Raw genomic sequence first — 14244 nt, 5'->3', positions numbered from 1 at the left:
AGCATGAAGCTCAGTACCCCTCACATGGTGCTTTTACATGGGATAGTGCGTCTCCAACAGCACCATGAACAGGAACAGGAGCGGGCTGTGTTTCACACCCACCCCTCTGTTCTTTACACCTCATGAACTCCACTCTGCTGGCATGTGTGTACGTGTGAGTGTGTGTATATATTTTTTAATCGGTTCCTTTATTGTTTCCCGCAGGTTGCGGCTCGGCGGCTAGACTGGATTTGATTTATCAGCCGGGAATCCTGCAGCAAATGGGCTACCTCTTCGCTTCGCCGGGGAGGGAGTGTCAATAGGATGCGACTGATGGATGGTGGCGAGTGAGGATGACGCCCCCGTAAGCGGCAGATCGATGGGAAACACTTGCCATGCGACTCGGCTTTGAGAGTTCGGACAGCTGCTCGGCTCTGATCGGCCCGCCTGGCCCGTGGATATAAATATCAGGCGGTGCTCGGCGGCACTTGCGGCCGAAGGGCCCCTCTCCTGGCGTTCCGGGGCGGAGGGAGGATGCTGTGGCGCCGGCGTCCGGGCCTTGCCGCCCTGCCGCTGTGGGCCCTGGGGCTGGTCCTGCACGCAGCGGCGATGACCCCCCAGCACAAGGTGGACGAAGGCGACCCCGTGGTGACGACCGTCTATGGGAAGGTGCGCGGCTTCAAGAAGGAGCTCCCCAACGAGATCCTGGGCCCCGTGCTGCAGTTCCTGGGGGTGCCCTACGCCGCCCCGCCCACGGGCTCCCGCCGCTTCCAGCCCCCCGAGCCGCCGGTGGCCTGGTCAGGCGTGCACAACGCCACCCACTTCGCCCCCGTGTGTCCGCAGAGCGTGGAGGAGGGCAGGCTGCCGGACGTCATGCTGCCCGTGTGGTTCACCAACAGCCTGGACGTCGTGTCCTCGTACGTTCAGGACCAGAGTGAGGACTGCCTTTTCCTAAACATATATGTCCCCACGGAAGATGGTGAGTGAACGGCGCGGGGAACGGGGAACGGAGTTTCTCCGGGTTGCCGTGCCGACAGGACCTTTACGGAGCATGATCCGTGCATGTTCTCCGTGCATGCGGCTGCTTTCTCAGTTTGCGTGAGTGTGTGCGCGAATGTGTGCGCGTGCGTGCGTGCGTTTCCACTTCCCCGCCATCGTTGAGCTCACCGCAGCACGCCCATCCAACGTGACGAGTCCCTGTCGCTACTTCCCGCCAGCAGCGCATCATCTCTCCATACGTGTGTGGGCACACAACCGTTTGGGCTTAGAACCAACACCTTGAGTTAAGCGATTATGATGATGACGGACGATGATCCAGTAAGATGCAGAGACAGAGAACAGAACGTCACACGATGTTGTTGCATGCTCCAGCTGTCTGTAATGGAGCTCCATGTTATTTTTTAGTCTTCTATTCATTTTGCAGTAAAAAGAATATCCAAGGAATGTGCCAGGAAACCGGGAAAGAAAATATGTAGGAAAGGAGGTATGTATCCGCTGGCCAATAAAATATGCAAGGACTCTGTGTGTGTGTGTGTGTGTGTGTGTGTGTGTGTGTGTGTGTGTGTCTGTGTGTGCACGCTTCTCACCTGAAGCTTTGGGAGCACACACAGGTTATGGCTGTTCTTGTGTTCTTGATGTCACCTTTGGGAGGACTGCTGCTGAATTTGGAACATGGTGAATTTTACATGTCTTGCCACAGCTGAGTAAAGGAAAGAGTGTCTCCGACACCTTAGTGCTGAGAGCTGCTGTCGCTGGACTTGTAGGTCCCAGGTTCAAATTCTACCTCCTGCTGAAGTACCACTGATCTAAGTACTTAGCCTAAGTTGACAGAGTAAAAGTAACCCAGCTGTATAAACAAGTAAATCAGTGTACTTGACTCTGGAGAAAAGAATCAGCAAAATGAATTAAGTGTAAATCCCCTGTCACCGGGTCTTGGTCTTTTTTGGAGACTCCAGCCTTTACATGGAGCAGCAGGTTGCTGGTTTATAGCACGCGGTAAAATTCTAGCGCCTTGTAGCCAATTGAGTGAATCTCTGCGATAATGAAGGTTAGGGTTTGTTTTGAACGGCCCCCGGGGAGGGACAGGATTTTGGTGTCTGTTGGCCCTGAGCTCTTTCGAAAAAGGGGTAAATCCCAACCGACTGACATCGATCGACGTGACGCCATTGAAACAAACTGTTCTAATGCTAAAGCACGTGACTAACAGAGAGGCCGAAGGCAGAAACTTTCTTGGGAACTGCTTAGAAATTCTGGAATTATGTTCTTGAAATGTGATTTTGAAGTTTTGGTTGGGTTAAAGTTTTGTATCTTTTTTTTTTTAAAAAGTTTTCTCCATCTTTTTACAGCTTTTTACAGTTTTTTCCTCTCCCTCGCAGGCCCTGGGCACCGTGCTGCAGGGCCTAATGGGAAATCGGGGACTGCGCCAGGGTAGGGAGTCGTGTGCATCTCCGGAAGAGGGGATCGGGTAGAGCCGAGGGCCGGCAGTCCTTCCTCAACCATCCCGAAGGAAGCACCTCCCCTAGAGTCCCCGTCTCTCCCGAATCGTGCCGCCAGCATCGCATCACCGTGCCCGGTGGGAGAAGGCGGGGGTCACCCGCCAACCCGTAGCCTCCGACCCAAAGGCGAACGTCTCGTGCCCGTGCATCCTCCTCTTCCCCACGACGCCTCTTTCAGTGTGAAGAAGCGTTGTGAGCACGATTACATAAACACGAGCCAAATATTTGTTTTGAAGCTTTTGAATGCTGCAAGCTGGATTTTCAGCGTCTGCCCTTTTATCTCTCTTTGACAATATGTGTGTGTACGGTGCGAAAGGCTGAAAACACACCGCATTGTTTGCCTGCCGGTGCATTTATGCCTATATTAAGATTCTTTTCTCCTTAATGCAGAACGGGCCTTTGACACAGTTCACCGTGCAGCGCTTTGACATTTACACACATACTTGCACACGTGCTGTGTTGTGTCTTCATTGCTGCTTATGCATTAGTGGTGTAGCAGTGTAAACTTGGGGAAACATGTTTAGACTCGAATGCTGGAACACACCTTCTACTTGTTTCGCCTGTTTCTATCAGCTCTTGCACACTGACTACAGTGTGGTTATGCAAAATTAGTAAAACGTAGTAAAAGAACTCCATTGAAGAGAGGACAGGAAAAACTTGAGCATCGCACTTCCAGTTTGCGTTCGTCCCTCATTTATATACAAACCAAGTTCCTTCCACTGCAAATTTACTCTGCCGAGGGCCCTTTTAATATAGACTCTTTGTTATACATAAACGCACTTACATGTGTGCACACATTTGTTTGTTTGGTTTCATATGCTCACACAAGCCTTTGGATTATTCCGGATGCAATAATAACCGCTGTTTGTTTTCCGCCCCGCAATGTCAAGTCCATAGTTACTCTGGGATTTTGGGAAATATTCGCCGCACGGCGATAAGCTATAAAAGTTATCCCGCTCTAGCCTGGTTTTGTTTGCCATTCCAGCAAAGATGGTATTAAGGCCGCAGCGTGGCGTTGTTTCTGACAATTGTAACGCCGTTCGATGTTGCGAGTCGGTCGCCCACACCGGTCACGTTCAACAAGGCTGACGCTTCTCCGCCCTTGGCGGTCTTTCTGCAGACCCACAGCGATTTCATACATTGTGATTCCTAAAGAGCGACATAACATAAACATAATTACAGCGCTCTGAATTAGCGAGCAGCTCTGCCATGGGCCGGAGCGAAAGGGCAAAGTGGCACCTCTCGCTGTAATTTAGTGACCACCTTTCTTTTCCTCGGCAACACACACACACGGTTTCTGAACCGCTTGTCCCGTACAGGGTCGGGAACCAGAGCCTAACCTGGCAACTCAGGGCGTAAGGCTGGAGGGGGAGGGGACACACCCAGGACGGGACGCTAGTCCATCGCAAGGCACCCCAAGCGGAACTCGAACCCCAGACCCACTAGAGAGCAGGACCCGGTCCAACCTACCGCGCCACCACGCCCCCCTCCTTGGCAACACTCAGGTTTTTATTTCAGATTAGTTTGCTTTCGTTAAATGTGTCAGTGAAGCCCGTTTGCGGGGGGATGACAGGTTCTGCAGGAGGCCCCGGGCATGATGGGTCGGTTATGTTAAGATCCGAAGGCCTCGGCCTGGTCTTTTGATGGCTGTCCTGGCTCGGGACACGTGCGCCTCTAAAGTATGCGTGGTGCAGGTGGATGGAACGCGTTTCACAGCTCCGCCACGCTTCTGTTTTGCTGCTCCTCCTCTGGGAGACGGTCCGGAAGACACGGATGAAGCTGCAGCCTGTCTTGGCAGGGGTGAACAGCAGGAGGAGGAAGTGGCAGTTCTGGTTTGGAAGGGAGGGAGAGAGGGAGGGAAGGAGGGAGCGAGGCATCCATTTTGCTGCGGGTGCGATTGTATGGTATCCTAGGAGACGGATATTCGGAGACCTTTATGTACGGCTGCGTGGACCCGATCCATTTGCCTCGGAGATGAGCGCACGAAGCCCTGCGTGGCAATCTGAATTTGCGTATTGAGCCGATGCTTCCCTCCAAAGTAACTCGTGGGGTTAATCTATTTGCACTGATTTACCCATTTATGCATCAGGGTAATTTTTACTGCGTCAGTTCAGGGTGAGTACCAAGATCCAGTGGTACTATAGCGGGAGGTGGGATTCGAAGCCAAAACCCATGACTACAAATGGAATGACCGTAACCACTGCGCTACCGGCTGTTCCATCGGGATGTCGAGTCAATGCAAACGGACGAGAAAGGAGACGGTATAGAAATTCACGGCACGCGGCGCCTTTCGCGCTCGCAGCTTCCTGCAACGGAAGTGGCATTTTGAGAAGCACCGTGCCGATATTAAGTGTGCCGAGTCATAGCTTTTAGTCATCCTTACATATTGATGGGTAAACATTTGGATCAATGAGCAATTATTCTACTTTTTGTACGTTTGCTTGAAGGCGCTTTAAACGGAATTCGCTTCCAGGGCTCCGCCTGGAGAGGTTCCTTCGAGGTCCATCCATCACATCTCGCGTGTTTGTTTCACGCCTTCGACATAAACTCGGGAATCACTTCTCAGAGTCCGGCAAGACCCGTCCTCTAACTCTGAATTGAAAACACCCTCCTTTTGCCGTAAAGTAGCCTCTTATGACTGTCATTAATATTTATATTGCCGGGAACGGCCTGGATTATTGAGGAAGCCTCTTGTGTGGCCAGAAAAGCCATCTTGCAGCGATAATAGAGTGGAGCGCAGGTCTTCTTTTCTCGCGATCCAATCACATAGAAAGCTCTTTCAGAACGCCGCCGAGATTCTTCCGGTAGATTACAGTCAAGTGGAATATTTAGCTGTTTGTGCCGCTGTGAACTTCGAAATGGCCCTATAGCACCTGGAAGCGCCTGGTGGTGAGTGAACTGCCATTTAGGTGATGTGATCCTGGGATTGTCTCCACTGGGGACCTCTTCCGTTAATCTCAGCGTACACGTCGCAGCGCCCCCGCCCCCCGCATTAGAACATTTACAGTGAAACGTGTTCCATGGTTTCAGAGCGCTAGTGCAGCCAGTTTACATTCTATTTTTGTAAAACCTTTTCAGAAGCATTAAAATAAATGTATTCCTGGAAGATTTGTGTACAGATGGCAGTAAACTGTGTATTAATATGCTTTCTTTCATTTGCCCAATTCTGCTTAATTGCTGTTTCTTAGTGTTCGCATCATTAATTTTTTTTTTGTTGGTTCCAGCATAAATGCTAATGAAAGGAGTTTTAATCAGAAATCAGACTGAAGGTGGCCGACGGCCAATCGGAGGCAGACCTCCTGTTGAGGTGGGCGGGGCTCTTGTGAGGTGCCACAAGGTCACGCGTGACATTGAGTCACACCTCCCCCCCTCCAACCCCCAGGCTTTGGCCTGGCAGCCTTATTACCTTCCGCTCCACTTGTTCCACCCCAAAGCGTCCACCTCACTGAATGAGGCTCCATTTTCAGTTGAACGTGAACTGATCTTTGCTCTTCATATACGGCCCCAAGTTTATGCTATGTGTGCACGATACGTAAAATTTTCCATTTTGTCATTCAGCATAAAGTTATATTTGTTCGCAGTAAAATTCACATTAAACATCAGTCAGTTGCTATGGTTTCATTGTGTTAAATTGACAGTAATTTCTGGCCTTAGTTCAGCCCAATATGGTACAGATGTTGTCTTCCAAGTTATTTGCCCGCATTGTTAGCGAACTCACATTATATTGCATTAACTCATTCATAATTATATGCGATGACAGCCAACATTCTCAACTTACCAGTCAGAAATATAATTATTTGTGCAAGAGTGGGTGGAAAAGAGAAAAATAAATGCATTTAAAATGTTTTCTTTAGAATATTTCAATGGTTTTATCATTAACAGAAAACAATGGGGTCCGTCTTTTGATGGCGTTACGAGCGGTCCTGTGCCCTGCATCCAGCCGTGTTACATTGATACGAAGGTTGATGCGAATGTCTGTGCCTCTTGACCAGAAGAAAGAAGCAGGTTATACTAAGTTACAAGAGTGCATCTTGCAGGCGGTGCGTCGTCGTGCTCTTCTTGTTGAACAACATCGAGGAGTGCGCCAGCGCTGTATGCAGTAGAGTGATGTTGCCATGCACATTATTGGCATTATCATGCAAGAAGAAAAGCTCCATCAAAATACTGGCGCATACGGCGTCATTCTGGTCGCTTTTGCATCTAGCCATTGAGTGCGATCGGGGTAAGGAATGTCCTCCAGTTGGCCTGCCAAATTACTTTAATTACAGTTTATGTTAAATGGGAGTCCACTGGACTGAATAAAGCGCCAGGCTGTGTCTGGCCTCCTTCCCGGAGAAGCAGAAGCAGCATCTCCTCACATGAATGACAAACGGGATACCTGCCGAGAGAAGAAGGCAAACAACCCCCCCAAAAAAAAATTCAAAGACAAAAAACGAGGGATCAGCGTGACAGGCTTTAGCAGGTGGTGGATGTTTGGGAGAACCTGGGTGGATGGAAGCTTCACCTTGATATGATAATGAGAGCATGGTGTTTCGCTGTGTTTACAGCAGTCTGGTCTGCTTCCTGTTGCTTTTCAGCTGTTTAACTGGGCCTTAACCCAATACCCGCACTCTGTGGAGTCGGCAACAGAGACGTACGAGAGGAACCCGTCCAAAGGCTAATGCTGTGTGGCTCTGGCGCCTGTTTATGTGCGACGGTTCTGGTTTGCATCCAGCAAAGTACGACGGTGGCAGAAGCGTAATGCGTGATTTTGCTGCCGATACGGGAGCGACGCTGGCCCGGTCGTGGTTTTGAAGCCGCAGAAATGACTACCAGTTGCTGTTGGATTAGTTCATCAAGAGGACATCAACAGCTCATGCTTCGAATTTTTAATCAATGCGTTGGCCCCACCAGAGATCTGCAGCTTTAATATGCGGAGCCTTGTATTGAAATTATAAGCGGACACCATAATCACGTCGTACGAGTACTGTCCTCTTTCTGCATGTGAAAGTCTGTCAGGGCACCGATGAGTGAAGCGTGGATTAACCGACGTCCAGCCGAGCGGCGTCCAGCCTCTGACCGCGCGTTTAATTTTCCGCAGGCCAGTAAGGCCCGTGATTAGTTTAAGTGATCTTTCGAAGACTGACAAATTGCGGTTGAAGACGTTAACTGGTACAAGAAGGCAGACTTCTAACCCATCGGTCTAGTTCTGTCCTTTTCTCTTCCCCACTGCTAAAATTGATGTTCCCCTACGCTGCACACTTCCTGGTCTAGAAGTGGCAATGAGAAGCTCTGTTTTTGCTATGATACGATTGCCATGGATAGCTTGTCCTTTCACTTGGTGTTCTATAAGATCTCTCTTTTGCTGTCCCCTGCATGTTCCTGTTAGCGCCATCTTCCAGTGTCTCTTGCTTTAGCTTGCTATTCCAGTCACTGTATAACCCCGCTAATCCGTTAGCTTGCCGCTCTGCTCGTCGTTCTGTTGGCCCGCCGCTAAGTCGTCGTGCCGTTGGCTTGCCGCTAAGTTGTCCTTCAGTTTGCTCGCCGTTTTACTAACCTGACATTCAACTCCTTGTTCCATTAGGCCGCAGATTTGTTAGCCCGCCAACGTGCTTGTCCTTGTTTAGTTCACCGTTCCGTTAGCTTGCTGTTTGTTTGTCATTCCCATGTGGCTTTTACAGCCAAATCTTTATGGTTCGATGACTTCATCCAGCTGTGTCCTCATCTGGACATTGCCTACAGTGTGTTTAGGGAAGTCAGAGCTGGCTAGGCTATGAAATATTATTCCATAGCATAACTGTTCAATGAGCGTGTCGTGGTGTGCCAAGTTTGGGGAGGGACCAGGCAGGGAGCTGTAGGTGGTGAACTTGTGGCTCTTTTTACTTCTTTTCCTGTAATAAGCAAATACAGGAAACGGAAAATACAGCAACAACGAGAGAGATGGTATTTCAGCTGAAACAGAACAACTGAAAGCAAAGTGTAAACTGAACTAAACTCAGGATTTCTGCAGGATTTCGGGGTTTCAGCACCAGAGTCTTCACATCTAAGAACCTCCCTCCCCTCTCTGGCTCTGAATCCACACGTTCATACTGTACTTTATGGGGTGATTAGCTGCACCTGGTCTTTATCATCCCATCAATAAGCTCTTCGCAGCTGTCAATCTTGTGTTTTGGGTGTTGCCAGGTTGAGGGCTGCCAAAGTTCCTTTAAGCGGCTACGAGTTACTGTGAAACGTCTATATACCGTACAATACGAAGTAGTAATACGGAGATTTGGAGGACAGCCTTCAAGTGGTTTGCTGTACCGTTGGCCGTTGAGATTTTAATGGCCGAATGAAAACCCATCCAAGCTTCAGCTGCAGCGTGAAATGAAATTAATTATGGGTCTCAGTTGAAACCGGGGATGGTAAAGTGATAAGCTAATCGCATAGCTATGGTCCTGAAGATCAAGATTACATCCACTCCCTCCAGGCCTTTCTCACAAAGCCCCCTGGGATAGAGTTGCTCATCACACCTCTAATGCTACTTCCCATATGTCACAAAAGTGCGCAAATGAGACAGTGCTACAACACTGCTTGTCAAAGTAAATTGGAGACAAGACGCGACGACTGTCGAGGGACACATCAGGCTCTCGTCGTTATCCACAAAAAGGCTGCTGCATTCATCAGCCTAATATCACTGACAGTGTCAAGCACTGACTGGGGGAGTCTCGCTGTAGTTAACGTGCCCGCAGGCTACGATCACCCGGAGGTTTATTTTCCCTCCTGATCCCTCCGTTTTCCCATCCTTTCTGCCATTTGTTTATGTGTCCCATTCTGTTTGTTTCTGTTTATGCCTTTTCTGAGCTTATTTCTGCTTTCTAAGGAAAGGTGCTAATAAAAGTCAACTGAATTGCCTTGAATTGAATTCAGGCTGTCTCATCTTTAGTAATCATGTCTCCTGTTACACGTGTGCCCTGTGTGCAAGACTGGTGGTGGGCATATACAGGACATATGCAGAACATTCAATAAGTTCTCACTCAGTTTCACAGTGTAAGTGATAGTAATTTGATTTGTATTGAGATGTCAAAGTTTCAGGGGCGAGATGTATTTCTCTGCTGCTTGCTCTCCATATGTTTACAATATAGCTTAGATGCACCAGGCCCCTGTCACCGCCATATAGGTATTCCCGCAAATGCCTTAAATGAGGACGGCCTGTTTTCGACTACTCTCAGGGAGTGTTCAGCTCTGGAAGGAGTGCTTTATCTACATTGCCAAGAATTTTACAGCATTAGAGCTCAAGAGCTCCTCTCCAATTACCCCTACGTGCTGTTACAGTCTGTAAACGTCTCCGTAAAGATATGCAGGACTGCCTGCTGAACGCGTACTGTACTCAAAAACAAAATATTTATTCTCCTCTGCAGAATTCACAGCGAGCTAAAGTGCTGTTGCACAATATGCTGTAAGTGTTTAATCTGAAGGCCCCAACTGCTTCATTAAGATACATGGTGCCAAGGAGCTGCAGGCCTCCGGCTCATTTTGTCTTCATGCTAAATGATTAGACCATATCGTTTATGTTGGGATCCTTTGGTTTTACCGTGGACCTATAGGTTTCTGTCCTCAGCCTCTGCTTTCGAAAGATATTATTGTGTGACGCTGCCTTCGTTCAGAGGGATACGGATTGCCGCTGACTGCGACTTACCACCGCGTTCGCAGTGAATTTCAAATCAATTCCCGCTTCTTAAACGTGGCTTGCATCCGCGTCCTCGTAGTCTAACACGTCTCTGTTTTAAATTAGTCATTAGCAGCGAGCTGATATAGCGCATCACAAAATGCCAGAGACTGACTTACGAGCCATGGGTGAGCGCAGGCTAATTAACTGAGCGAGCGGTTAAGATAATAAAACAGTGCTCTCCAATAACAAGCTAAAACACATTATGTGCATTGTTGCAATAAGTGACTCTGTGCTACACATCCTTTTTAATATATGAAAACGACACATTTTCGCCCTCAGTGTAGGGAAATATTTCAGGGAAGCACAAACACCTCAGTAGGATTCATAGTAGTAGTTTGCAGTAGCGTGATGATGACTTTGCATGTGTTATGAAACCGTTTTAATTTAAAATGCTTATTTGATTGTAGAGGACTGCTTATTTTGTTGAAGAATTTATTTTTGGAGTCCCTTGAAAGCTGTGCTTTATCTGAAAATAGCTCAGTGCAGTCTCCCCGTGACCCAGTGTTGATTCCCCCAGGTTGATTCATCAGCATTGTGGCATTTAAGAATTCTGGTGACAAGCTTGACTTATTCTCCACCACCCGCATTGGATTTCTTTTTTTCCAGCTTTTAATTTCTTGTTTAATGGTTTCATTTGAAGCTATTGTAATTGTTTCGATTTCAGAAGCTTCCAGTTCTGTCGTTTGAGTAATTGGCCTTCAGGAAGTCAATTGTCTCGCAGTCTCGGCGCATTTCCTTCCTGCGGTGACTCTCTTCTGTGCCGTTTCTCGATGGAGGCTCCCTGCCTTGCTTTTCAGGTGCAACAGAACCAAACGTTTTCAGTGCATTCCCAGATTTTCCCCAGAGATTCAGGTTCAATTCAGTCATGTCGAGATGAGCGACAAGTTCCATTTACGATTCATTTCGGTTGATGCTTTTCGCCAAGGCAACTTGTACTGTTAACATGCTTACAATAACTTACCCGTTTACATACTGGGTAGCTTTTTACTGGAGCACTATGTTTAAATATCTTGCTCAAGGCTACAGCAGGGAGTGGGATTTGAACCTGCAGCCCCTGAGTCCAGAGGCGACAGCTCTAAAAGCTACACTACAGGACCTTCTGCCCCAAACCGCAGCAAGATTGGTTCCCCCCAACCTCCTGCTTTTGAAAAAATCTGAAACAAGCTGACAATTGAATTGGAAAGAGCATGAATGTTTATCAGGATTCTTGAGGACAAAGAGCAGTTCTCATCCTTAAGTGCTTACAATCTCAGTCAGGACGGCGAGAAATGCCCTTTTCCTGGCAAGCAGTGGTTACACTTTAGTCCACATTAATTTAATGCGGTGTAAGGAAGACCTCAGAGGCCTCTACAAGCCGCGCTGCTGCTTGCATTGCAGACGGGGGCCATTTTCTTGCTGTTCTCTCTGTCACACCGAGCACTTAAGATTGAAATTATACCGTTGTAATTTTGTCCCCGGCTTTTGAGTCCTGCATCAATGTGACGTGCAACAATAGCGTGCGCCTTTTTTTCGAGAAACAACCCGGCCGCAGCCTTCAATATTTCTCAGCGTCTCAAGTCCCATTGAGTACAAGACGGCACCCGCTGCTTGCCTTCGCCGCTCAAGGACTTGTCTCCCGGCTGACGCTCACTTGGCTCGCATTGTCACGTTTGCTATCGCAGAAGGAGGCATTGTGAAGGTGCGAGAGCTGTAAGCCGTTTGCCTTTTTTATGTTTCCGTCTGCGGGGACATATAACAGGTGATGCTCAATGGCAGGTTGGCAAAATCACTCTACTTGTGCCGTTTGTGTGATTACATTCCGACACCATTGATGGTGCCAATAAATGATAAGGCCCCAGGGATTATCCCGAGGAAGAATTGCGTAGATGAGCGCTGGGAATCGGTGCCGTTGATCTTGGGGTAGGATGTAAATGTGCAACAGAAAGTGTGGGACTGTGCCTTATGCAAAGTAAATGTGGAAATACATTAATCAACGGCTTTAATGGTGAATCATGGTGTTCTTCGGTAAGTCTTGTACCGTGTAAGTTAAACGTTGCGTGATGGAGCACACTTGACGAGACTGTTGGTGCTGGCTTCTGAAGAGCATGAATGGGTTTCTGCGGTAGCTTTTTTAGAGCTCTGGGATGACTTACAAACAGTGGAGCTAACACAGCTGTCGCTGACATTTAAAGCAGGCAGGTGAATGGTTGCTGTTCAGAGGAGGAAAAATTGTATCATTGATATGAAATAGGTGCCGTGATCTGTCAGCAAGGTGAAATGTTGGAGCCTGGAGTCTGTCAAAAAAGTCATAATAGCACTTCAGTGGTGTTGAAGTGTAGAATGTGATAGAGCATTCATCGTACAACCAGGACAGTGCTGGGTGTCTTGTTGGTCTAGCTTCCTCTTTACATTTTGGTTACGCTTTGGTCAAAGCTCTGCTGATGTCTGGTTCACAAATTTATTAGTACGGTATATTTGCAGACCTTTAGCACAGCATGTACTCAATAGTTTGTAAACTTCTGAGGGACGAACACAGGCTCCACAACTCTTCTTGACTCTTGAAGTCACTCAAGGTGGTTCAGGTCCACATGCAGCCATACAGATGTTGTCGAAAGCAACGCAGTGGAGAGAATCCACAGAGCTCATTTGTATTACCTGCCACAGCTGGGTCTCGAACCCTGGTCCCCCATGTAGGGCACACAACAATTTATCTTGGGTTGTTGTCGATTTGAGGGCCCACAGAAACTGGAAATGGATTCACCCTTACCATAGCACCCTGACGAAGTAATAACTGTGTGGCCTCATCTCAGAGTGCTCTCCAACTGAGTGGCAACTGCAAGCGGTCCAGAGTTCCCCTTTGTTTTCCTTTCATGCCTGTTTGATGCTCGGGTGTGAGAGCCCGCTCGCTAACCTCTTAGAAAAGCACAAGCAGCATGCAGGACCATCAGGAGAAAAGTGGCGTTTATCAAAAGCAAAACAACTCGAAGGCTGCGAGCTGCTTTCAGGCCGAGCGCGACCCTAACAGCTCCGCCCAGACAACGCCAAGCGGCCGAACACATCGGCGCTAACCGTCTGTTGCTTTCTGGAGGAATCGAGAGAGATTGATGCTGTGATGGATATTCATCGACTTCTAACCTTTTCCGCTCCGTCACGGGGTGGCGAATCATCGACGAAACGGTAGGAGGAATTTGCAAAGCTGTTACCACCACGTCTCTGTAAATGGTATGCCACCTATTGGAGAAAGCTCCTGTAATACCAGCCATTAACCAGCCAAATTGCCTATTATATCCCGTCTTTGTCTTGGACTTTTCTGCCTGGTTTTGGGGCGGGCGGAGGGCATTTCATTCCCTGTACGGTTTTGTGTCTGGTTGTCACTTTGTCCTTTTTCCGGAAGCGTCCGCCGATGTGTGCGAACAAACAATGCTCGGGTGAAGAAAGGATGCGTTGACCTTCCGAGACTCTCCGCCCGTAGGAACCCTGCGAAACCTCGTCGCTAATAAATTGGTTCTGAGATTTAAGCTTTGCCGCATTGTTTACGACGGCCTCATTGTTGGAGGATAATCTACAACAGCTGTGCATCCATCAGAGTTATAATTGCCGACTGAAAAGACTAATTCGCAGATGCACTTGTTGGCATTTATAAGTCACGGCTGAAAGGGAGAAGGAAATGAACCCACAACATTAGTCGGAAGACGGATATTAATTCAATTAGACTTAAGGCACTTTTTTTGTAAAATAAAACAACAAGGAAAAAACAAACAGATATTAGTTGACCTCTGTTAAATAATTCATATCTGTTCTTAATTTATATCTAGCATTTTTAATGCATAGTTAAACATATTAATTTAATTTACATAGGAAATTTGGCAAAGGAGACTATCAGAGATGAACTTACGATTAATGTGCCGTGACATATGGTGCATTCTCCGAAGAAGATGATCTCTCGCAGGTTTTACGTCTTTGATTTATCGTATCTGTGGTGATAATAGGAAGTTGTGTCCTCCCTAACAAACAGTCACATGGTTTGCATGTCCGGGTTGATGTTTAGATCTTAATTACTTGGAGGACACGCATTACACGTTAATTAGCTCATCTTAACTC

General features: G+C 47.8%; 1 protein-coding gene across 3 annotated transcripts in view; it reads left to right on the top strand.

Moving 5' to 3' along the window:
* Positions 1–14244, top strand: part of LOC108921745 (neuroligin-1-like) — a 190186-nt gene that overhangs the window by 76379 nt on the left and 99563 nt on the right. For all 3 annotated transcript variants that reach the window (XM_029249371.1, XM_029249370.1, XM_018731408.2), the window contains one exon: positions 205–958. In XM_029249371.1, the coding sequence (XP_029105204.1) occupies positions 514–958 (445 nt within the window). In that variant the 5' untranslated portion in view covers positions 205–513. The remainder of the gene's footprint in view (positions 1–204; positions 959–14244) is intronic.

Source organism: Scleropages formosus, chromosome 25, assembly GCF_900964775.1.
Source record: "Scleropages formosus chromosome 25, fSclFor1.1, whole genome shotgun sequence".
In the NCBI taxonomy this organism is placed as follows: Eukaryota; Metazoa; Chordata; class Actinopteri; order Osteoglossiformes; family Osteoglossidae; genus Scleropages; species Scleropages formosus.
This window is presented reverse-complemented; position numbering and strand designations above follow the sequence as displayed.